Genomic DNA, 22,738 nt, shown 5'->3' with positions numbered 1-22,738 from the left:
GCGGTTGGCGCAGGATAGAGCAGGGTTTAGGGCTGTTGTGCATAGGGTCGCTATGAGTCGGAAACGACTCGACGGCACATAACAACAACAAAGTAGAAGAGGACCCTAGTACATTAAAAGGAAAGGACTTTTCCAGTGTTCGAATGAGGACCCCAGATCAGGACCCGGAGGAGCAGGCCAGGGAGGGTTAGTGAAAAGATGCAGAATAGGAGAGTGACAGTGTATGCCCAGACACACCTCGTGAAGCTCAGCTAGAGATTGTGTCGGCGTTCTTCCTGCCGTGTTTATGTAGTGTCTGCCTCATGGAATTTTTTACATACTTGTACACTCTTTTGCAAGGTCAGTACCTTAGAAGTGTGTTGTGGTGATTTGCCGTCGAGTCGGATAACAAACCCTCTGACGGGTTTCCAGAAGCACTTAAGCATGCATGGAAGGACACTGCCCATCGAGTTTGGAAAATGTTTTGGTTTTGTCCAGGATTTTTTCAAATGCATGTTAAATTTTCAGGCATCAGGATTAATAGGGCTTTATTTAAAGCTCTTTCCCTGAGATTGATGTGACTTAATTCCTCCACCCTTCTCCTCCTTGATGGAGTGCCGGTTTGGATGCAAGTACAAGAGGAAGACTGACCTGGGCCTTGAGTCAGATTCCACTTTCCATTCCAGCTCTTCACACACTCTCCCTTCCCTAGTTTTTGTCATTTGTCTTTCCTGTTCTGTCAGAAAGAATATAATAATATAAATTACCCTTATGACATCCAAGGCTCCTTGAAAATTGCAACTAGTTACACTTACCTGCTAACCAAAAGATTGATGGTTCGAATCTACCCAGAAGTGCCTCAGAAGAAAGGCCTGGTCATCTATTTCCAAGAGGTCACATAGTCTTGAAAAGCCTATGGAAAGGGAGCTCTAGTGGCAAGAAGGTGAGCTGCAGTCCTGAAGGCATGTGATTCAAATCCACCAGATGCTCCACTAGAGAAGGAGGGACATTCACCTGTGCCAGGTAGGTCTGATTTGACGGCACCTAACAATTGAAAAAAAGCCTGTGGAGACAGATCTAGTCTGACTCATGTGGTTGCCATGAGTCAGCATCAGAGTTGATGTAGTAGGTCTAGTTTTCTCTTGCCTAAGACGTTCGTCTAGTAACATAGCATGTTTTCAAAGTACTGCTGTTTAGTGTGTGTCCCTAAACATCCAGGCAAATAAGAAGACAGAACGTTCTGTGCTGCCTTTTTCTCCCAAAGACTTGAAGGTAGGGAGTGCAGGGGCAGTCCCATTTCCTAAGGTGAACTTCTCTATTTACTCATCAGATCCTGAAGATGAAAAAGATCCAGGTACACGGATGAGGGCTCTGTTCGGGTTGGCTGGATGTGGATCCATCTTCTTGCTACCCACTCAGGTGTCTGCAGTGGTGATGGAGGGGCAGAGGTGAGGGTAGCAGGAGTTCATTCATCCAGTGTCCGTTTAGACCTGGGCCCTCAGTGGCACCAGCATGCTCTCAGAGTTGTGGAGTGGCCACCCTGCTTGGACACAGTGACTCCCTGAACATCCAAAGCCTGTGGGCCTGAAGACACTCCTGGACACCCTTTTAACAAACCTTTCCTCTGTCTGCTGTAAAACAAAACCAACAAACAAACAAGCCTTCTCAATTTGCTTGCAGAAGGAGAGACAGGAAAAGAATGTTCCCGCAGTGGAATCCGCCAGTGCAATGTTCTGGGCACACAAAGGAGAAAAACACACACACACACACACACCCCTCACACCCCCTTAAAGCCCTGTGGAACCAGAGCACACTCATCTTCTGCCTGTCTGCCCTCTGAGATTGGATTTTGTGATCTGTTGCCATGGCAACTGGAACTTGGGCCTTGTAGGATGCTGCAAGCAGTCTGCTGATCACTTGGACTCCTGGGAACCGGAGGTGGGAAGGGTTCTCGAGGGGCCCTCTGGTCCCGGCCTTGTCACAGTCAGTGCTTCTCTATCAGTGAGCTCCTGTCACATTGTCTAGCTGTTGGTCGAGCAGCAGTTGCCACTCCCCCCCCCCCCAAGCCCCATCCTGAAGCTGTAAATCACTGGACAGTGGCAACTAGCCGCTCAATCCAGTGCTCATAGGGCCTGCTGAGTCTACATTGCCTGCTTTAGACCCCAGCTCTGCCACTTCTTGAAAGGGAGGCCAGTGTTTAGTCGACCAGTGATGCCCACAGCCATTCCTGTTCATTCCACTTTGCCTCACCTAACTGCCAGGTGTGGGATGTTCTCGCTCACGTCATAGCCTTCAGCATGAACGTGTGTGCTCCTGCTCCAGTAGGGGCTGTTTATGATGCTGTGGGATGTGGTTGTGGAAGGTAGCCCATCACACAACCCCACTCCCCATTTGTCTTTCAGATGCTTGATGGCCCCTGAGCATCCTCACCCTCTCTGGGGGCCTCTGGCTTCTTGGCTTTCTGACTTGGTGGTTCTGTCCGTCAGTCTCCCACAGTGCAGGGTGGAGCCCTGCTGGGGATGCTGGGGTCTGACACTTGTTGAGCACAGCTGTGCCCATCACCTAACAGGGCCCAACAAGTCTGCCCTCTTGTTCACCCAGCCAGTGGGAAGGAGCAAACTGAAGCCAGGAGAAGGGGCTTCTGTTAGTAAGTGGGGAAGTGGACTACCTACAAATGTCCAGAGCCATGTGGGGCCCAAGTCTCAGCCATCTCCACTGCTCTTTCCTGGCTGTAGAAGTCAGCTGAGTATACTTGATGGTCGTCTGCTTGTATTGGCTGTTTCTCTGTATCTGGGTGTTGTAAGTTAACTGAGCACCTATAGGTCGTGGGGGTGGTCAAGGACATGGTGAATTGCTGGCGGAGCTAGACGGAGCCCCAGTTCACTGGGCAGCCAGCAGAGGGCCACAGAGCCTCACAGATGACCTGGGATTTGATGTGTGTCGCACACACTCGCCCACACTTCCACCCTCGGATCTGCAGACCTCAGATCAGCCCTCTGGCCCTACAGGGTTCAATCTGGGATGAGGGTGGGGGCATGAGGGCACGTATTTTCATTGCTGGTCCAGGACAGTACACCAACTAAAATTCAACCTCAGCTGCAAAATCAGGTGGCCTTCCAGTAGGCTTCTTTGTAATTTTATTTGGTGAGATCCTGCTTGGCTTTGGCAGTAACCTAGGAAAGAGCAAGAAGCTGTCACTCAGACTTGTTCTCTTTCTTCCACTGCCCTCTGACTGCTCCTGGGCTCTCACATGGCGATGTGAGGGCCTCCCTCCACCTGCAAGAGCCTCCCTGACGGGCTCCGAGACCACAGGCTTTTCCTAGCCCTCTGCCTGGACCAACAACTCTGCACTGGGGAAGCCCAGGATCCACAATGAACAGAACTTCTTTCCAATCTTTACATCTTAATTGTGGGCCTAAAGGTGTGTGTCTGGGACCTGTGCCTATGATTAATTAGTGGTAACGTGAGGAAGTGCCTGGTGGTTCCATGGTTGCAGGACTCAGCTTCTAGCTTAAAGGCTGGTGGGATCTTCCCCTAAGTGCTGCAGGAGACGGTCTGGGCGGTTAGCTTCCGAGAGGTCACAGCCCTCATATACTGGCCATTTGAACTTGGCGTACTTGGGAACAGTGATTAAGAAGTCCACCAAAAGCTCTCCAAGCACTCCTGGAGTCATTGCCTGGATGTGTTATTTCTGTTCTCGTGAATTGTTTTCCCGTTTTTTAAAGAAATATTGTGGGTTTTCAGTTTCTCTAGATTTCTCCTTTCTCCCTCTTTTTCTGCTTCCATAGAGACGTACAGTCTGAGGAACCCCAGAGGCACCACTTTCTGTCCTGAAGGACCACTGCATTTTTTTAATAGGGATAAACATGGGAAACAGTATCATTGACGAGCAAACGCTACAGGTAGTCAGTGCGGGTGGCACTGTGCTCACAGCCCCATGAACAGGTGATTTTCAGACACAAGATGGCGCTGAGGGGTCAGCAGTCTCTTAAGTCACGTGTCTTCTCTGAACACGGCAGTTTACAAATACTGCTGGACCGTACAAGGATGTCTTTCCAGCGTTGTGCACTCTAGGCTGTGCCTCAGAGTGCCCTAAAGATGTCACTGGGGGGTTTACCCCAACTCGTTTCATTGAGGTCATTACCTAGGGTGTCTGAAGGAGGGCATAGCTTGCCTTGCTTTGGTTTTGTGTTGTTATTAACCATCCCCCTATTCAGCAGAATTGTGGCCCTCAGATGAGATGTTGTCCAGCTTTTCCTGGTCCTAGCCGGACACACACTTGGTCCTATAACCCATGGTCATCCTGGAAGTGGCAGCAGGCACAATGGCCGGAGGGAAATAGTTGGAATCTGGGCCGAAGGATGGCCGGAAGTTCTTCAGGGTGTCACAGTTCTCATGTTCGGTGATTATGTGTGTGCTTTTCCTTCTTAGGGCCGACGATGGGCCTCGATCCATCTTCCCCACGTGTGCAGTCTGTGCTCGGCTGTCGGGGGCCTGTGCCACTATGCTCCACACAGATAGATGCGGGGGGACCCCACTGGGAACCAAAGCTTTTGAGTACTGGCAGCACTGAGAGCTGTGCTAGACCTCCTGCAGCCAGCAGCCCCGTCAGGCTAGGCAGACCCTCTCTGAGTGGCTGTGACCTTTTTTGCACATGCTGTCTGCACCTTCACCATCACCTTTGTTTTGTGGTCAGGTTTGCATCTCTGTAGGGGGTAGGAGGAGTTCGTGGAAGGAGTTGATCAGAGGCAGAGGCGGCACTGTTGGTCTGTGGACCTGGCAGCTACTGCCTGCCCTCCTCTGTGAGCTGTGATTGGGCCTACAACAGACGCTTCACCTCTGGGGCTCCAGTCACACTAACATGCATGGTTCCTCGTTTTCGTGTTCTAGAATGACCACTGCTTTCCAGGCCATTATTTCTGAATGGAAAGGTTAAACTTTAGTTAGGCTGTGCTTTTCGATGAAGCTAGTTGTTTCAAGCATTAGCTTTGTTGCCTCCACCTTGAGTTTAGAGGTGCCACCAGCTCTGTTCCTCCTCAGCCCTGTCTGGCCAGCTTGTAAGACATGGGGGCGAGGCAGGGGGCTGTGCGCCTGTAGATTTTCTCACAGACTGTGGTGACAGGGCGTTTACCCCATGAGTCTAGCCCCTGGAAGGCTTTCTGCAGACACGCCTTTCCTCCGGTCCTGTCACTTAAATTGGGTTGTAGCATAGGCCTGGCTATTGACTTGATCTCCAGCTGGGCCCCTTCTGCCACTATCCACCTGGACTGACACTGTCCCCTGTGCCTCACACTCCCCTCATCCCTGGGGCAGGAAAGATGTTGACAGGTCTCCATGGACAGTTCTCAGGAACACTGCCCTGAAATGTCTCCTCCCCACTGGAGTCATTACTGCATGCAGTCCGTTCCCTATGGGACGTCAGTGCTACAGGTTCCTTGATGCTGAATGCCTCTGCTGGCAATTTCCTCATCATGGTGCTGGAGGCCTAGCTGGGTTGCTGAGCCCTTGGAAAACCCAGTGAGGGTTGGCTAGGTCCACAGTGTCATTTTTTTTTAAATCGTTAATTCCAGTGCATAGCACCTCTGTAGGACAGTGCTATTCACATAAAGTTTCCTTTTGAACCACTGGCAGTTTTGCATCTGTTGAAACATTCTGTCATCGGAGTTCCTCAAGGTGTCACAGATTTTGCAAAACCAGTATGTGAATAGTGGTCAGGGCTTCTTCAGCTTGGCATGTGCGGCTGTTTACTGCTCTGAAGTGGCTCCTGGGACACAGGCTCCCTCCCTCTGTTAAAATGTGGTTAAACCATCACTGATGCCCGTTACAGTGTTTGAACCCACACAGCATAAAGTTTACTAAACCACCAGATTGCTAGGTTGAAGACTCATTTTCAGCTGGCTGGAGAGCCACATGAGCAGGGGTAGCGTTGGTGGTTCTAACTTACCAGCTGCTCTTGTAAAGATTACAGCCTCAAAAATCCTCTGGGTCTTCTCTCCTAACTAGGCAGGAGGGCTGGGTGGAGACTTCAGGGAAGTTCCATGTTGAGCAAATCCTGTCTTCCTCTCTCCCCAGTAAAGCTACGTGGAAGTCGTATAGAGTGATTGACATTTCAGGCCTGTGGCTGGGGAGGGAAGCAGCCAGAATTGGAGAATACCATTGTGCCTCTTGTCTGCCAGGGTGTTTCTGTTCTTGGGTCTCTGCCCAGGGTTCTAAGCAAGGAGCTCTCCACTGGGCTTTCTCGTGATGTTAGCTCGTGTTGAGTTCATCTTGCCTGTGTGTCCACTTGCAGATTAATGTGCATTGCAGCGGATATTGCAGGGTTCCATAGGTAATCCTTCTGTGGACTGTATTTATTCAGTGAGAGCGTGCTAGTCATCTGCCTGTTGTCTTTGTCATTCCCTTCACCCACCTCACTGTGTCCACTATCTAAAAATCTTCTGAGTTTTACTCCCCTTCTCCCTCCCTTCCCACCCAAGAATAAGTATGTATAAACCTTTCTTTAACTTTTCATAATCATGAACTCATACAGTTCCAAAGTGGAAGGAAATCCAGTAGGACTGTCTATCATCAGCCCAGAAGTACACCCATATCTTGGCGTAGAGACCTTTACTTCAGTTAAAAAAGGCAGCAATATCTGAAATCTGGAAGTAATTTTTACCTCTGGACTCTCTACAGCAGGACATGCTATGTGTTTGTTTCAGGGACTGCAAGAAAAACAAGATTATCTCTCCTACCTCAGGGGTCTCCAGGGGCAGAGGGCACTCTGAAGGGTGAGGCAGCCCAGGTGGCTCCCCTGACTGCATAGCCAGTCTGGAGAATTGAGGGCATGCCACTGGAGACGAAAGGCTGGGGACCTTAAGGTCAAGAAGATATGAGCTGGCAAAGCAAAGCACACACAGAGCACATGTCTCTGGAAGGAGGTGCAGGTCCAGGCAGCAGCCATTGTCAAGCACTGGCCTATAGACATCCCTTCACTGTCCAGCATCTCCGTCTCCTTGGCTATGGGCCACTTCATCCCCATGTTCTTCCAAGGCTCTCCTCTCGTGTACCTCGGTTTTTCAGAAGCCATTTTCAGTTTAGTTTCCATCCTGGCCATGGGAAACGTGAGTAAATCAGGCATCAGTAAACCCACTGCCATTGAGTCAGCTCCAGCTCACAATAGTCATGTGGCTTACAAGGTGGATTTCTTACCTGGAATCTTTATGGAAACACAATACCTGGCTTTTCTTCTCTGAGACTGCTAGGTGGGTCCAGACCCCTGACCTTCAGGGTAGGAGCCCAGCAGAAGCTGTGCTGGAAAGACCCTGGTGATGTATTCCGTTGGCATGTCTGCTAGGAACCCCTTTATTTGTCTTTGTAAATTCCAGCTGAACCTTCCTTGTGGTTCCAGGAGGCTACTAACTGGTGATTTCATCTTAACACAGGTGTGTTAAGGGGGCTGGACTGAGCTGAGCACGGAACCAGCCCCACCACCTCCCTGGACCCCACCAAGTCCAGCATTGGTCTTTGGGTTCAGATCGCTGTGAAAGCAGCTACCTTCAGGTCCAGTCCCCTTGTGTGTCAAAAGACCGTGTCTGTCAGGGGCTGGTTTTTATGAAGTGGAGTGCCAGGCCGTCCTTCTGAGGTACCTCTCCATCGTCACATACCTATAGGCCCTTCAGTTAACTGCCGACTTATTAGCTGTTTGCACATGCACCCATCTCTAGCCTTCTCACCCTAGACAACAGAAAACCATTGTTGAGTAATGTTGACCCAAAGCAAGCCTACGGGACAGATTAGAAATGCTGTGATCCTACAGAAGCGGACAGCCACAGCTGTCCTGTTAGAAAAGTTTGACTTTTTGGTTAGCAACTGACTATTTAACCACTGTGCTACCAAGGGTACCTTATGTCACTCTGGTGGTGGTGGTCGTGGTATTGTGTGCATTGAGTTGTAACTGACTCATAACTGACACTCCAGCAGGTTTTCAGAGACATTTAGTTGTACCAGAGTAGATTACCCATCATCCTGTGGAGCAGATAGTGGATTTGAACAACACTCCTTTGGGTTTGCAATGCAATTTCTTAACACTAGGCCACCATGAGCTTCCTCTTAGCAGTGTAGAACCACAGAAAAATTACAGAAATCCCCTATCAGATTTTCTTACAGACCATCACCAAAGTGAGAAACAATCAGGCTGTCTTGGTAATTAATAGAGAGATGTCAGCCTGCAGGGGTTTGCCTCTCTAAAAGTTTCCATCTATAAGGAAAACATCCTCAAGTGTAGACCTTTGTAGAAATCCTATTTCTCTCCACCGAGGGTTGTTGTAAACCCCAACAGAGCCTGCTTAGATGCTTTTTAGCCCAGTGTACATGAGTATATGGTTCACAGCTTTACAAAATGTTCTGCAGTAATGGGTCTCCGTTCCCTTGAGGAACCTCATGCCACTCCTCCACCCGAGAAGGAGCGCTTCTGCTGAATCTTCTCCCTCCTGTCTTGTGCGCAGTGCCGGGCAGGTCTTCCACCTCCCTGTCACCAGGGCTGGTCTATTTTCAGCCTAGCTCTATAAACCACCAACCTGTGGCCAGACACCCCAGTGGAGGTCAGGCAGCGATCGCAGCGGGCTGCAGCCTCGAAGACCTCCCTTTCCCAGTTTGCAGAGCATCTTGAGACCTCAGCCAGAGTCATCTGAGGCAATCTGCATTCAGACTATGGCTGAGGAAGACTGCTCGGCTCAAGGATGTGTGAACGGAACCGCAGCAGTTTTCCAGGGAGGTGGAGAGGGTTCTAGTGACCTGTCCTCAGGCACATTCTAAGGCTCCTGTCTTTTCTAAACCGCATGGTTCTCAGGCATATGTGAAATTGTGGGCCAGGGCCAGAGCCAAGTGTCTGGACTGACCCTCAATCAGCCCACAGGCTGCTTTGCCAGAGAAGCAGGTACAGGTGAGCTCTCTGAGCAACACGCACTTACACACACAGCCAAGTAGATGTCCAAGATGGGGGCCAAGCTGTCATCCTGAGACAGGAGATGGATCCTGGTTACGTCATGGCCACTTGTCACATGTGTAGGAACACAGCCGGGACAGACCCGCAGATTCTTGAGCTGGCTGGCCTGGAACCTGGCAGGGCAGTTTTCCTGTCACTCTCTGCCCTCTTCACATAACCAGGTTGCACTTTGGTGTGGACTGAGATGACCGCTTCCACTCCTCCCCTGTGCTTCTGTTTCATGAGCACTTCCACCTGGCAGATTCTCAGCTTTTTTTTTTTTTAAATTATTGTGTGTGTGTGTGTGTGTGTGTGTGTGTGTGTGTGTGTGTACCGTCAAATAAGATCTGACTGGTACAGGAGGAGACTGTCCCTCCTTTCCCAGCAGAGCATCTGGTGGATTCGAACCATCCACCTCTGGGATTGCAGTGCAGCTTCTTGCCACTAGGCCACCAGAGCTCCCCTAGATTCTCAGCTTTTCTGGCTTAGATACCTGAGGTCAAGGTGACTTCCCTCCAGGTTGTGGGCTGCAGACATGAGTGCCTTTAGTTAGCCCCCATCAACTAAGGTGGTAAAAACTGTAGGTACAGGACCTAAATGTGGGTGACATGTTTCTGGCTAGAACTGTAGAGCACATGTTCTCTGATGGCCTGGTGACGTGGTGACTGGGAGAGGCCAGGGTGCTGCTCCCAGGTGAGGTGAGGCTGCAAGTGCAGCTCCACAAAGGGGTAGGGTGGCCACCAAGGTCTCTCTGCACTGGGCCGCGTTTGTTATCACGTTTCAAATGTTTTCTTATTAGATCCACCACTTCCTCACACAGCACTTTTCTGCTGAGCCCCCTAAAGGCTGCCCTGTGCAGCCTGTCAGGCAGGGTTTCTCGCTATAAGGAGCTGGTTCTCGCCAGCATCCAGAAACCTCAAGTGAGAATGAAATGAATGAGTTGTCAGTCACTTCCTCTTGAGGTGGTTTTTCTGTTTTTGGTGTCAAGGAGTGAGAAATGTCTCTTTGCCTAAAGCCAACACCCAAGGAAAGCTGGTGACACAGGAGCTAAGTACTCATTAGCCAAGACTGGCAGTTTGCACTCACCCAGCAGGTCCACTTGACAAAGACATGGAGCTGAGTTTCCATAAACATGACAGTCTAAGGACGGTGAGGCTGTCTGCTCCATCTCGCAGGCATCTCTGGGAGTGAACCAGGCAGCACCCGACAACAGGCCAACACATCCACGCACCACACGTGTGCCTGTGTAACGAGAACAGTACACTACCAGAAAGATACTACTGAGAAGACCCCATCGCATTTTCATTTCTCTTTCATGAGAGCAAAAACCACACTGAGTATAACCTACAAAGTTGATTTCACAGCCCAACAAGATTGTGTTTTGGGGTGAGCTTTATTATTATTATTATTATTATTATTATTATATTGGTTTGCGTACAAAATTCTTCTATATTGTGTTTCACACATTCCCAGAGCAATGCAGAACAACATGTTTTTGATAGTTTAGTATCATAGCTGTAAATAGAGTTTAAAATCATGTCTCTAAGTGACTGAGATGCCTCTGCTGTGTGTTGAGAAGAAGGGTGATTCCAAGGTAGCTCCCCCGTGCCCCTCAGCACTGTGCAGGAGAGTCCAGGCCTTGACCTCTCCAAAGTGCTCCACTTCTGGGTAGAAGCACCGTCAGATAAGAAGGGTTCCCATATTCAGAACCCGTGTGGATGGCCTCTCCGCACTGTGTCAGTGTTGACTTGAGGCACGAGTCAAAGCCCTTCTCATGGCTGGCCAGGCTCCGGGAGCCCTGCCTGCAGCATCCTCGATTTTCCTAAGAAGTGTGTTTTTCCTGGGTTAGGTGTTCACTTTGTAGGCCCAAGAATGTCTGACCGGGACTTGGATGAATTTGAATTTCATTCTACCTTTCTCTCCCACTCTGTCTAGTACCGCCTGTTGTGAGCCCAGTCAGAATATTGGTGGTGGTCGCCATGGAACCACCCATTTCTTCTGATCTCATATTAGGATACTGGAGTTCATGGATCTATTAACCCTTTGAATTAACTGTTTCCTTTAAACTGTGTCCAGTGGTGGTGGTGGTGCGGTAGGATTTTTATTCACTTTTCTTTGCAGTAGCCAGAGAGGGACCGTTAGTTATTACCCCAGATGCTGTTTTAGTCCTACTCAGCTTCCCTCCGTCACCTCATCTGATGACCTGCCACCACAGGGGCTTTGCACTTGCTCTTCTCTCTGCATGGATTTCTCCCCCATGACCATCCTACTGCACATCTTTCTCAGCCCTCCCAGTTTGTCGTCATGATCTGTTCCCTGCCCAGCATGTTTGGTGACGATTCTTTGTGCCTTTCTCACCCTATTTAACTTCAGGGAGGATGGTGGTGTTTTGCTCTCAAGAGTTCTGAGCATAAAAACGGGTCAATTTTCAAAAAAAAAAAAAAAAAGAGTTCTGAGCAGTTAAAATTTCAGACGTCCAATCCCCTCAGAGGCATCTCCATCTCAGCCTGGCCCGCAGTCCTGTAAATGATGGGGCTTTTGGAGAAGCCATCCTTGTGTTTGATAATTTTCCCTTTGTTTTGTGTATTCCAGAAAGAATTGGGTACCCTGCTCGTTGGTGTGCATAGATTGGGCCAGCAAGGGTCTTCAGCAACCCCAGGACAGGGCTGGTCATGTCCTTGGTTCCCACTGGTTGTGGGGCCTTTGTTGCTCTCTGCCCCTAGGGGGCAGCATTGCCACAGAAGTAGGTTGCATGGCTCTCACACCAATTTTTCACTTCATCTAGTTTCTCTAAAGAAAAAGAAGTACTGGCTTCTCTCTCTACTCTAGAGTGGGAGTAGACAAACTTTCCTCTTTCCAGAGTCCACTTCTGGACGTAAGCGTGGCAGAGAGCACATCTACTACGGTTCTTAAATCCCTTTTATTTAGTGGGGTAAGAAACTATGCTGTTTGCCACCAAAGCAGTCTGTGTTGTCAGTGTAATAGTGTAGGGCAGCCCCTGGGTAGCTCAGCCCATGATGCCAGGACAGCTAGCAAAGGGTCAGCCCACCTGGAGGTGCCTTGAAAGATAGGCTGGCGGTCTGCTTCTGAAACGTCACCACCTTGAAACCGTGTGAAGCAGGTGTGCTCTGGACATAGAGCCACTATAAGTTGGGGGTGAGGTGCTGGGCTTTCCAGATCTCAGATGTGGATAGGCTCAGGTTGGAATTCTGTATTTAGAAATAGATTGTTTACTTTGAGAGAAAGGTGGGATCTCTCCTGTGAGGAGAGCTTGCAGAGAAAAGGTAAAATCCGATCACTCCAGGCCAACACTGAAAGATTGAATGTGAAGGTTGTGCTTGTCCCTGAGAATCCTGGACCCAGGAAGGTGCAGCTCTCTCGACCCTGTTGAGGATGGAGAAAAATGAGAGGATCATGGGAGTGGAGGGTATCAGGAAGGACAACACTGAGACATACAGGTTGTCAGTCCCAACTCTTCTGAAAGAGGGGGTTTGGGGACACCTTTCTGCAGGGAGTGCTGTCTGGGAGGATCCTCTCACCATGAACCAAGTATTGATGATTCCATAGACCCTGACAGGCAGGGAGGTCAGCAGACACTGTAACTAGAGTGCGGGCCATCTGCAAGCATGTCTTCTGGAGCTACCTGGTAACTACTGCACTTTGCCATTTACGGTACTAGATGTTAGGGAGGTCCTAGTTTGGGAGCCAAGAATTGGAAGGGAGATAAAAAAGAGAGAGACTGCTCCTTGCAGGGAGGAGAGCAGACTTTGTCTGACCAGCCTTTGTCATGTGATTGTGTTGTTCCTACATTGAGCCCCTGGTCCAGCCAGATTGCACCAATCATTTGTCAAAACTCTTGGCCAGTGACCACCTTATGGATAGCATGGGCCACTGTCTGATGTCGTGCTGGCAGACAGGCTCTCAGAATACGGCACAGGGAGCTGTCTCCTCAGCTGGTCAGTCCTAATGATGGAAGTGGAAGAAAACTCCAGGACCTTCATTTAAAGATTCCAAGACCTACGTGTGTGGCATGATTCAAAATGAGAAGAACTACTGGAAATATCCATTAATCACAATGTGAAATCTAGAAAAGCTAAAAGTTGTTAAAAACAAGACAGACACAGAGATGAAATAAACAGAATTGGAGTGCTTGAGTTGGTTCCTAGCAGAAGTGAGCACATATGGATTGACAGTGATCATTTTTCATTAACAGCAACTGATGAGGTGACTGAGAAAGACAGCCAGCCCACCCCTTCTCCCCAGTGCGACCACGTGTTAGAAATGTGTCTGCAGCACACCACCATGGAGCCCCAGACAGGCCCCCCGGGATCATCCATGGAAGAGACAGGCAGGCCCTTCCATCCCATCTGGAATGGTCAGGAGAGCATCAAGGAGAACTTGGTTTTCAGAGCAGTGTGACATCATCACTTGATGGCAGGACACTGGGAAGGTCCACCCTGAGTGCTACAGGACGGCATGGCCTGAGAAGGGCCTTACAGAGCCACTGCAATGGCACGTGAGTGTGGAATGGAGGAGAGAGCGCTGCCGGAGGAGGAAGGACCGACTGAGCGGAGAGGAGGCTCAGAGCTCAGGACACTTAAGCGCACTGCCAGCAGCTTCTCCAGTGTCAAAGTGGCCCCTTCCTCCTGACCCTGCCTGTTGTCTCCACTTGCTCCGCCTTTCTCCAGTGCCATCTTAACCCTCTGCCTTGAGTGGGTTCTGTATAATTACCAAGATTATAAATATTAGTAGGAGGAGACAGCTCATCTTTCTTTTATGGAGCAGTTGGTGGATTCAAACCACTGATATTTTAGTTAGCAACCTAACTGACACTGTACTATCAGGGCTCCGGACATCTCGCCTACTTGTTGTTACAACACCCTGACCCAGCCAGAATGTCCGTGCTGAGAGGACAGGGACTTGACTTTGTTCTCTGATCCTTAGCTCCAGCAGAGCCTTATTGGCTGCTGTGCATCCTGTGGAAGGGACAAGGCAGGATGAGGGAGAAAGCAGATGCGTTCAAGTTCAGGTGTGACAGCAGCTTCATGTGGGTCTCTCTGAATAGAACTTTGACTTGACGCTGTTTGGAGAGTAGTGTGGCGCTCAGCAGACTTAGCACATGCTATGAATTCTTTGTTCCCGTCCCTTTGAGGAGCTAAGTGTCTCCTCAGTTAAGCCCAGGGAGTGCTAAGTCGCTGATGGTTTGGTTGTGGTTGTGGTATGTTGGAAGCTCACAATGAGCCTGTCTTTGATGGAAATCTAAAAATACACTTCCTTGTGCTAGAACTCCAGCCATCTTGCAGCTGACCAAAGAGCAGGAACCAACACTTCCTCGAGGCGGTGCAATCTGAGATGAGTCTGTGATTAGCAGTTCCTCCTGGCCCCCTCAGGAAATAGAGTCCTCAGGTGGGATCTCGCTCCATCCTGCCTCTCCACAGGCATTCCCAGCTCTGCAGGAAGCATGCTGCAGCTTGAGGTCTGGGGCTCTGGCCCTGCCCAGCTGCTCTGAGTTTCTTCAGACAGCGACCGTTGTGACCTGCTGGCTTGTCTCCTTGCCTCATCACCTTGACTCTTGAAGCAGACAGTGGCCTCTGCTTGTCAGCGGGCACCATCGTGATGTGCAGTGAGAATACATGGAAGGAGCAGTGAGCTTTGGAATCTGTCAGACTTGGCCTTCACAGCTCTGTGACCTTGACCAAGTTGTTAGTGCATCTCTGAGCCTTCAGTTTCTCATATATTACAAGGAAGAGGAGGGAAAAGGAGACAATCCAACACCTTCCTGCTGACTTTGTGGAGATGGAACGAGACCTGTTCACCCCAACCAGGGAGGATAGAGCTGTTAGCATCTGGGGACTCGTCCTTGAATCTCTGAATCCCTGCTGCAGGGACTCGGCTCGTGGTGGGAAAGGCCCTTACAGAGCTAGGCCATCTACTTTAAGCGATTGTTGTTTTCAGGTCAAGCCAACTCATAGCAGCAGGATGAGACACTACCCCGTCCTGCACTGTCCTTGTCCTCGTCATGTTGTCATGGCTGTGTCAGTCCATCTTACTGAGGTCTTTGTCTCTCAGTGACTCTCTGTAATGGCCTTCTCCAAGGATTTGCCTCTCCTGATAACATGTCCAAAGGATGACACAAAATCTTGCCATCCTTCCAACTGCATTTCTGACCAAGACAGATGTGTTCGTTCTTCTGGCAGTACTTGCTAAATAGTAGAGTCCTTTTCTTAAGCCAGTCAGTTGCCCATGCTCCTCAGTTCTGCAGAAAAGACAGACAGTTGCCACTTCCCTGACTTAGGTCACTCGCCCCTGCTTGGCTCTGCGTTGAGCCCAGATTGGTTAGGGGATTAGATCCAGCCTCCTTTGTGGAGAGCTGGCCAGGAATCAAAGCCAGGCCCCAGGGTTCGCTCCCTGGAAGTTGTTTACTTGCCCTGGTTGAGAGAGGGGATTGCCACAAAGCCCTGGCCACCAGCCATTCCCATCTTGAACCAGCCAAAAGATTATTATTTTTTTAATGTGACCAAGTCATCACACTTCCCATGTACCAGCCCCCAAGGCCCTTCCCCGGATTTCAGTGCTGTCAGGATAAACCAAGCCCTTGCCGACAAGCCCCACTGTACCCTCGACCTTCTCTTGTCCCTTCCCTGTGAGTCGGAGTTGACTCAGTGCCACGTAACAACACAACAGATGGCAGAAACTCAAGTTGTGGGAGCGCAAGTGGGTGACTGAATCAACAGATAAGTTAGTCTAAAATCCCTGTGTTCACCCCTGTTCTCCCCATGTCTCCTGCCTTCCTCTTGCAGCACCCTGTCAGAAACCTGGAAATCACTCCAGGCTTCTTTCATCTCGTCTAGTCTATTTCCATCCCAGAAGTGGTCTGTTTCCACTCCTGGCTGCCTAACTGCTCTCTTTTGTAGAAGATTGCAGGCATCCCGAGTCAAGGGCCTCGACTGACCACTGCCATGCCCCTCCATGGGAGCATTTCCAGGCAGGCCCCAATAGGACTTCGCTGGGCTGCACTTCAGAGAGAACTCTGGTTTCTTATAAATGAAAGCTTTGTGATAACGCTGCATCAAACTGGCCTGCCAGCACTGTCGCCCAGCATTTCTGTGGGCTCACTGCTTGTTCTCTGTCATATTTTGGTCATTCTCAAAATGTTTCAAAGCATTTTCAGAGTACTTTTATACTCTCTATAGGTGTCAGTTTTCTATTGACTGTGCAATCAAAATAGTCATGTGATTTGCTTTGTTGGGATATTTCCATCATTAACTGATCTAGAACCAAACCCGAAATGTCTGAGGTATACTTGTTTATGTATTATGCAAAACTAACTTCCTCTCTCTCTTCTCGCACTCTTTCACTTGTCTGGACTAATAATGACAACCGAGGATGTGACCCTTTGGTTTTTCTGGAAACTGTGAAATATGTTGACAGCAGAAAATGGGTGAAGGAAATTAGAGGGGCTGTTGTCTCCTTTACACTGAAAACACAGTGCACGACTTGTCAGGCTGCTAACGGAGAGGTCAGTGGGCCACAGCTTCCTGCCCCTCCTCAGAAGAAAGATGACCCACCTCTTATAAGAACTTATAGGGATAGACTCAAAGTGGTGGATTTGGTTTGGTGTGATTTCACAAAGTCAAGTCCTGAATGAACAGTTGTACCTTCATGCTTTCCAAGAACTAAGGGACATCAGGAAGCCAGATTTGTTTCACTCAGGGAGAAAATTCACAAAGTACGAAGGGTTGCAAAGGAGAGGGGCTGGATGGAAAAGGGAATCACAGGGAGAAAGTGAGAAGAGTGGCTCCTATGATGTCTCCAGTGTGAATTGGTGATTGGAACTATAATAAATAACTTTACAAAAATAAAAAGGGTTGTGCAGCAATGAATGAATGAATGGAAATCCAAATTCTCTGTAAATGTTCATTAAAATTATTTAAAAAAAAATTAAAAAGGGTTCTCCAGGAGTCTCCGAGGGGTCACAAGTTGCAGTGCCCAGCAGGCTCTTCCTCCCTGGTGGAGGAGGAGAGCCTTCTCTTTATCATTGCCTGTGGTCAGAACCCAGAACTATGGTGGGGACTCTAGGCCACCCTCTCATTTGGACTCTCCTGGTCAGCATGTGCTCAGCCTCCCAGAATAGTCCTACATACTGTCCCATATCCTCACTGGGAGGAATGGAATTGTCTTCAAGAGAAACCAACATTCAAGAACATTCTCCTGCTTCGCATCATTTAGGTGTGTGTGAATTTAGGACAGACCATCCCGGGCAGAGACTGTTGAAGCTGACTCAGACACTCTGTGTGTGGGAGCAGGTCTGCCTGCACCAACAACCGCAGGAGCCCCCAGGAGGACTCGATCTGGCGTGGCTTTTCTCATGTGTCTCACTATCGAGCTTCCACCAAAGCAAACTCAGTACTGTTGTCAGGGCCCACTAGGAGAGCTCTGCCCCACCTGGTTTCTGTGCTGCCATCATTACAGGCGCTGACTGCCACATCTTTCTCCCACGAAACAACTGATAGGTTTGAACCTTGAGCGTTTAAGTTAGCTGTAAGAGCTCAAACAGTGTGCCACCAGAGCCCCTTGTCTAGCAGTTTGTTTCTTTTCTTTATGTATAATAAAGTTTTTTAATTGTGATTCTAATGAAAGTTTACAGACAAGTTGGATTTTTGTTCATTCATTGTTCAAAAAGCTATGGATTGCTTCGTGAATTGCATGTTACCCTTGCACAGGGGCCATGCTAATCTTCTCTGTTTAGTTCCAGTTTTAATATTTGTACTGCCAAAGCCAGCCCGCAGTAGTCTTTTCAAAAGGCGTTTTTGTTTTCTTGGTCGGGTAGGTGGAGAACCACAGCTGAAATCCATGTCTTGGCCTGCTCTGGAGTCGAACTGCCGCTAAAAGAGCACAGAGGTTCTTTGGTGACCCATCCCCAGCCTGGCTGGGCCGCTTGCCCTTGTGGCCTTGTGTCCCACCTAGAATATGTGCTCTTCCCTCCTGAGAGGGCTTCATGAATTCATAACTGGGGTTTGCCAGGAATGCTGCAAAACCCACAATAAATGCTACCGCTTGTTTTCCACTGTTTTTCCAGGGAGCGGCTACGGCATTGTTGTGCCGGTTACACTTTAATACCAGCTCATCTATTCTCCAGCTGTTGTTTACCCTCCAGTTCCCCAGAATACTCAGGCACAAGGTTTTTTAAACACGAGTTTTATGCTGCTGTACGTTAGATGGGTGAGAGTTCTGTCCACTGCTAACCTAGTCTGTGCTTACTGGCTTACTAGGTGTAGGTGACCAGCTGAAGACCATCCATGTCACTTAAGACAGCACTTTATGACGGCACCACCTGTTGATCAGAGCCTTTGACAGCATCCCACCTCACTTTGTGTGATTTCCCCCCCCGGGCAGCTTGCTTCATTTTGCTCTCTTAAATATTATTTGTTTTTTGCTTAGATAGCACATTTGTATAAAATTAAAAAGGTCTCTTCTCCTTTCCTTTTTGCCGCCCAGGGTAAGTTTTCTTCTTAGGTGTGATTCATACATGAGTATATTTTTACATGCACACATGTCGGCATAGAAATTACCACATACTCTTCATACCATTCGGTGCTTTGTTAAAGTCTTCCTGACAGTTTAAAAAATTCTAGAACACACTCTGAAGAACTGTCTTGGTCTTGTAAATTATTCATTTCATTGTCTAGAGGGACAGATGTCTTTTAGTCTTTTTGTATTAAACAGTTACCTGGTACACCTATCGTCTTTTGTGTGAGATTACAGCTGTAGCGTGATGTGAAGCCAGTTTGTGTCTGGGCGCCATCCCTTTGGAGTCCCAGACACTGCATCTCCAGCAGATCCAAACCTTGCTTGATCCCGCGCCATCGCGCTTCCCTCTGCTCTGGCAGTCCACTTCTTGGAGGAGCTTCCTCTCTTTGCCCTCTGGTACTGTAAGCTTGATGTCTTTTCCCAAAAACTCATTCTTCCTGTAATAACGCACCCAAAGTGTGCAAAAGAGTGTCTCACCGTCCTTGCTTCTAAAGCGCTCTGGCTGCTTTTCTTCCAAGACAGATTGGTGTGCTCTTTGAGCAGCCGGGGTATGCTCAAGTATTCTTCAGCAGCACTCCAGCTTCCTGGGGAATAGTCCTGAGCATTTGCTGGTGATAACTATCCAGCCTGACTCCTGCTGAGTGCCAGACTCTCAGGCCTCACACCCAGTTCTGCCTGTGGTTCAGCACCGCCCTATCAAATCTTGAGTTCATCACCCCCGTGTCACCTTTCTCTTTGATTGACACACCAGAAACCTAGGCTTCATCCTTGACGCTTTAGCACCCCTGACACTCGTGTTCCTCTGATAGCTACACACACTGGCCCAGTTGTATGTCCTTGACTCTTCACCTGCTCGTGCACCTCCCTCATCCAGGCCTTCGAATCCCTCTACCCGAGGACTCCGATGGTCTCCTAACTACTTATCCTCCTTGCTCTTCCCTCCCACCCTGCTGTTTCCCACACAGAATAAGAGTTTAGAATCACAGATCTAATCCTGTCACTTCCATGATTAAAACCTGGCATTCCCAAGATCGAGAACAGACTCTAAGGATTGTGCTGCACAAGGACCCCCATGGACTGTCCAGTCACAGAACTCCACTCCTGACCGTCTGTCTGGAACCTGTCCTCTCTCCCTGACACTTCTTTCAGCATCCATCGTCACCATCTGTGCAGACCACACTGGGCCCCATTACAGGGCATGACACCCTTTCACACGTCATTGCCCTTAGGGATGGTGATCCCCATTCCTGGCTGTGGTTATTGGGTTTGAGGGTCTCTCCTTCTATGGTCCAGGAGTTCCGTTAGGACCAGAGGACAAGAGATGTTGTTCTCACTGACGAACCTTAACCCCTGACATCATGGCTGGTATGTGGTAGATGTTCAGTTAATGCTGGTTCTTGAAGAGAAGTAAGTTCTGGCACATATGAGCATATTTTACAAATTTCGAACAGTCCTACTTATAAATGCAGGGATTTATTTTTTTTTAAATCCTTGTTTGTAAATGAAATTAAGCTCTGGAGGGTGGTATCTGTGTGTATGAGTGAGTGACTAGACCACGCCTCCCTTAACCAGTGAGCCCTGTCTAACCCGGGTATAGCTTAGGTCAACAGAAGGATCTGCTTTGTATCAGGCCCGACACTAAATGTTATGGGAACTGTAGATATTAGTTCCTGGCCTCATACAGTTTACAGTATTTATATTCAAAATCTGAAGATCACTTTGAGTCTGCCTCGTATAACTTTTTCAGATGGTTCAGTTATTTTGGAAAATCTGGTACAATTGGAGATGGGTAGGTCTCTTCTCATCATCTGTGCAGAGAAAATAACCCTGTTGCTTCTGGTCCTTTTCACTTCTTCCATGGAGCAGTCTTTAGAAACCTCCCTGCTGAGGGGAAGAGTAAATGTCTGAGTACTTCATCTCTCATTGTTCTTTTGACTGAACAGAAGCTTATGTGATGTCCACTCACCAAAATCTGCCTTTGTGTCTCTTCTTTGTTCCCAGGAAACCTGTAGGAAGTGTCAAGGCCTCTGGAAAGAACACAATGGCCTCACCTGTGAAGAGCTGGCTGAGAAAGATGACATCAAGTACCGAACGTCTGTGTGAGTAACACCCTTCCAAGGAGCTTTCCAGAGGCTTCTCAGCTTCCAAGTCAGCCTAGTCCTTGGGGCAGAGAGGCAGTGTGTATTGTTGGGAGAACAGGCTCTGTAGTCACCCCAGTCTGGAGTGATCTGTAATCTTGAGGAAGTGACCTGGTCCGGGAGCCCATCTCCTTGTCTCTGCAGCCTCTCGGAGCTCTGCCAAGTGGCAAAGGTAACTTATGTAAATGCCTGGCACGTAAGAACCAGTAGAGGTTGCCCTCCACCCCTTCCCTTATTGTCTGGCTGAATAAGCAGATGACACATTTTAATTAGGATACAGATGGCATGTGGTATTACTTGAAATTAGCAGCCCCTAGATTGAAAAACACTCTCCTAAGAGGCATTACTTCTCTGACCCTCACTTTGTGGCCGAGTGCTTTATAAAAACAGGCTACTCAAGTTCATTGCACTTCCCGAATTGTCTTTATTTTACACATGGACGTTTGGGACAACCTTGCCCTGAGCAGGATTGTCAGCGCCTTTTCTCCCTGCAGCATGTGCTCACTCAAAGCTCTGTCCCATTTTGGTCATTTTCATCATGTTTCAAACTTCTCCACAGTGTGAGCACTGAAACCGTACAGCCAGTGAGTTCAGCTTTATTGTAGTGGCCTTGAACTGAACCTGCACTCTCTCCAAGATCTGCCTGCAATCACTCACTATTGTTTGAGTTAAAGTGAAGCTGGTATAAAAGGAAATCCCAGAAGTACAGTGGCTTCAGTGCTGCAGAAGTTGGTTTCATTCTTGTAAAATAGCCTGGGCTTGTTGGACTCATCACAGGGCACATCTGTCTCATGAGGTCATTCAGGGACCCAGGATCCTTTTCACTGACTCACTGTACTCCAGGGTGTGGCCCTCATCTCCATGCTTGTGGCTGGGTTATAGCCACATTCACCCTCCGGCCCCTAGTAAAGCAGAAAGACGTACCCAGGACCGGGGCAGACAACTTTCCTTTAGGTTGTACGCAGCCAGAAATCAAAGCCATCACTCTCTTTGCTCATGCCCTTTGGTCTTCATGTCTTCAGGTCAGCCCCTGGCTCCGTGGCAGCTTCAGCCTTCCAGTATCTACTGAGTCTTGCAGCATGCACTTAACCTTTACCTGGTATAGCCTGCAACTCACCGCTGACACCAGACCCCTAGAACTTCATAGAGATCTGTCTTTCCAAGTATTTTTCTCCCACCTGCTGCTTCCAGGAGTATTTCAACAAGATGGACTGACACAGTAACAGCACTGATGGGCTTAAGCATAATAGTGATTTTGAGGCAGGTACAGCATAGGGTTACTTTGAGTCTAGGTCACTTTGACAACATGTAACAATTCACCAGGCTTATCTGCATATGTTTAACATAGCAGACCAGTGTGTTGTCCTGTCCAATTACAGATGATCAAGGTCTTTGTAAACCGCTACTGGTATCCTCTGCTTATTGGACAAAGAGTAAAACCATTTTCCAGATCAGTAGCTGTGTACCAGTTGCCAGGGGCTGTGTTTATCTGCTCTGGTAAGAAAGGACATCTGGAACAACAGCTGCAGTTGGTGTCTGCACCAGTGAGATAGTGAACTATTCTTCTTCAAGACCCAGTCTCTCTGCATGCCAGACAGGAAGCTAAAGGAGCTGTGTAGGAATTACACCTCTGCATCTGTGGGGTCTTTGATCACAGAGATCACCAACAAGAACCTGGCCTTGTGTTTTCTTTCTCTGAGGAAGGGATGGTCTGGGCTTTGCTTCCCCCACCTTCTATCCCCTCACTGCACAGATCAGCAAGCTCAGAAACCCCACCAGTCACCATGTGTCAAAGCAGGGTGCAGCAGGGTACACAGAGGCAGTTATAAGCCATGTGTCACTGATTCCTGAAATACAACATTTTGAGAGATACCAAAGGCAGAATCTTAGTGCCTTGAATGGCATGTTAAGAAAATCTACTTCATCCTGTCAGTAGAGAAAAGCCATTGCAGTTTCTTTCTTTGGTTTTCTTACTTTTTTCCCAGAAGTAAACCCATATGTCTCTGCTAAATTGATTTTCTACAAGTGATACTGTTGTTGTTGTTGTTGTTGTTGTTGTTGTTATGTGCCGTCGAGTCACCTGCAACTCATAGCGACCCTATGTACAACAGCCCTAAACTCCGCT

At 48.7% G+C, this 22,738-nt stretch overlaps 1 protein-coding gene across 4 annotated transcripts in view; it reads left to right on the top strand.

The window, feature by feature from the left end:
• RNF216 (ring finger protein 216) overlaps nucleotides 1-22,738 on the top strand; it is a 105,430-nt gene that overhangs the window by 59,309 nt on the left and 23,383 nt on the right. For all 4 annotated transcript variants that reach the window (XM_006889622.1, XM_006889620.1, XM_006889619.1 and 1 more), the window contains one exon: nucleotides 20,477-20,574. In XM_006889622.1, coding sequence (XP_006889684.1) covers nucleotides 20,477-20,574 — 98 coding nt within the window. The remainder of the gene's footprint in view (nucleotides 1-20,476; nucleotides 20,575-22,738) is intronic.

The sequence above is a fragment of the Elephantulus edwardii genome, unplaced genomic scaffold (genome assembly GCF_000299155.1).
Source record: "Elephantulus edwardii isolate Elephantulus edwardi_28Jun2011 unplaced genomic scaffold, EleEdw1.0 scaffold00080, whole genome shotgun sequence".
NCBI lineage: Eukaryota > Metazoa > Chordata > Mammalia > Macroscelidea > Macroscelididae > Elephantulus > Elephantulus edwardii.
The sequence above is the reverse complement of the archived record's forward strand: the minus strand, read 5'-3'. Positions and strand labels throughout refer to the sequence as shown.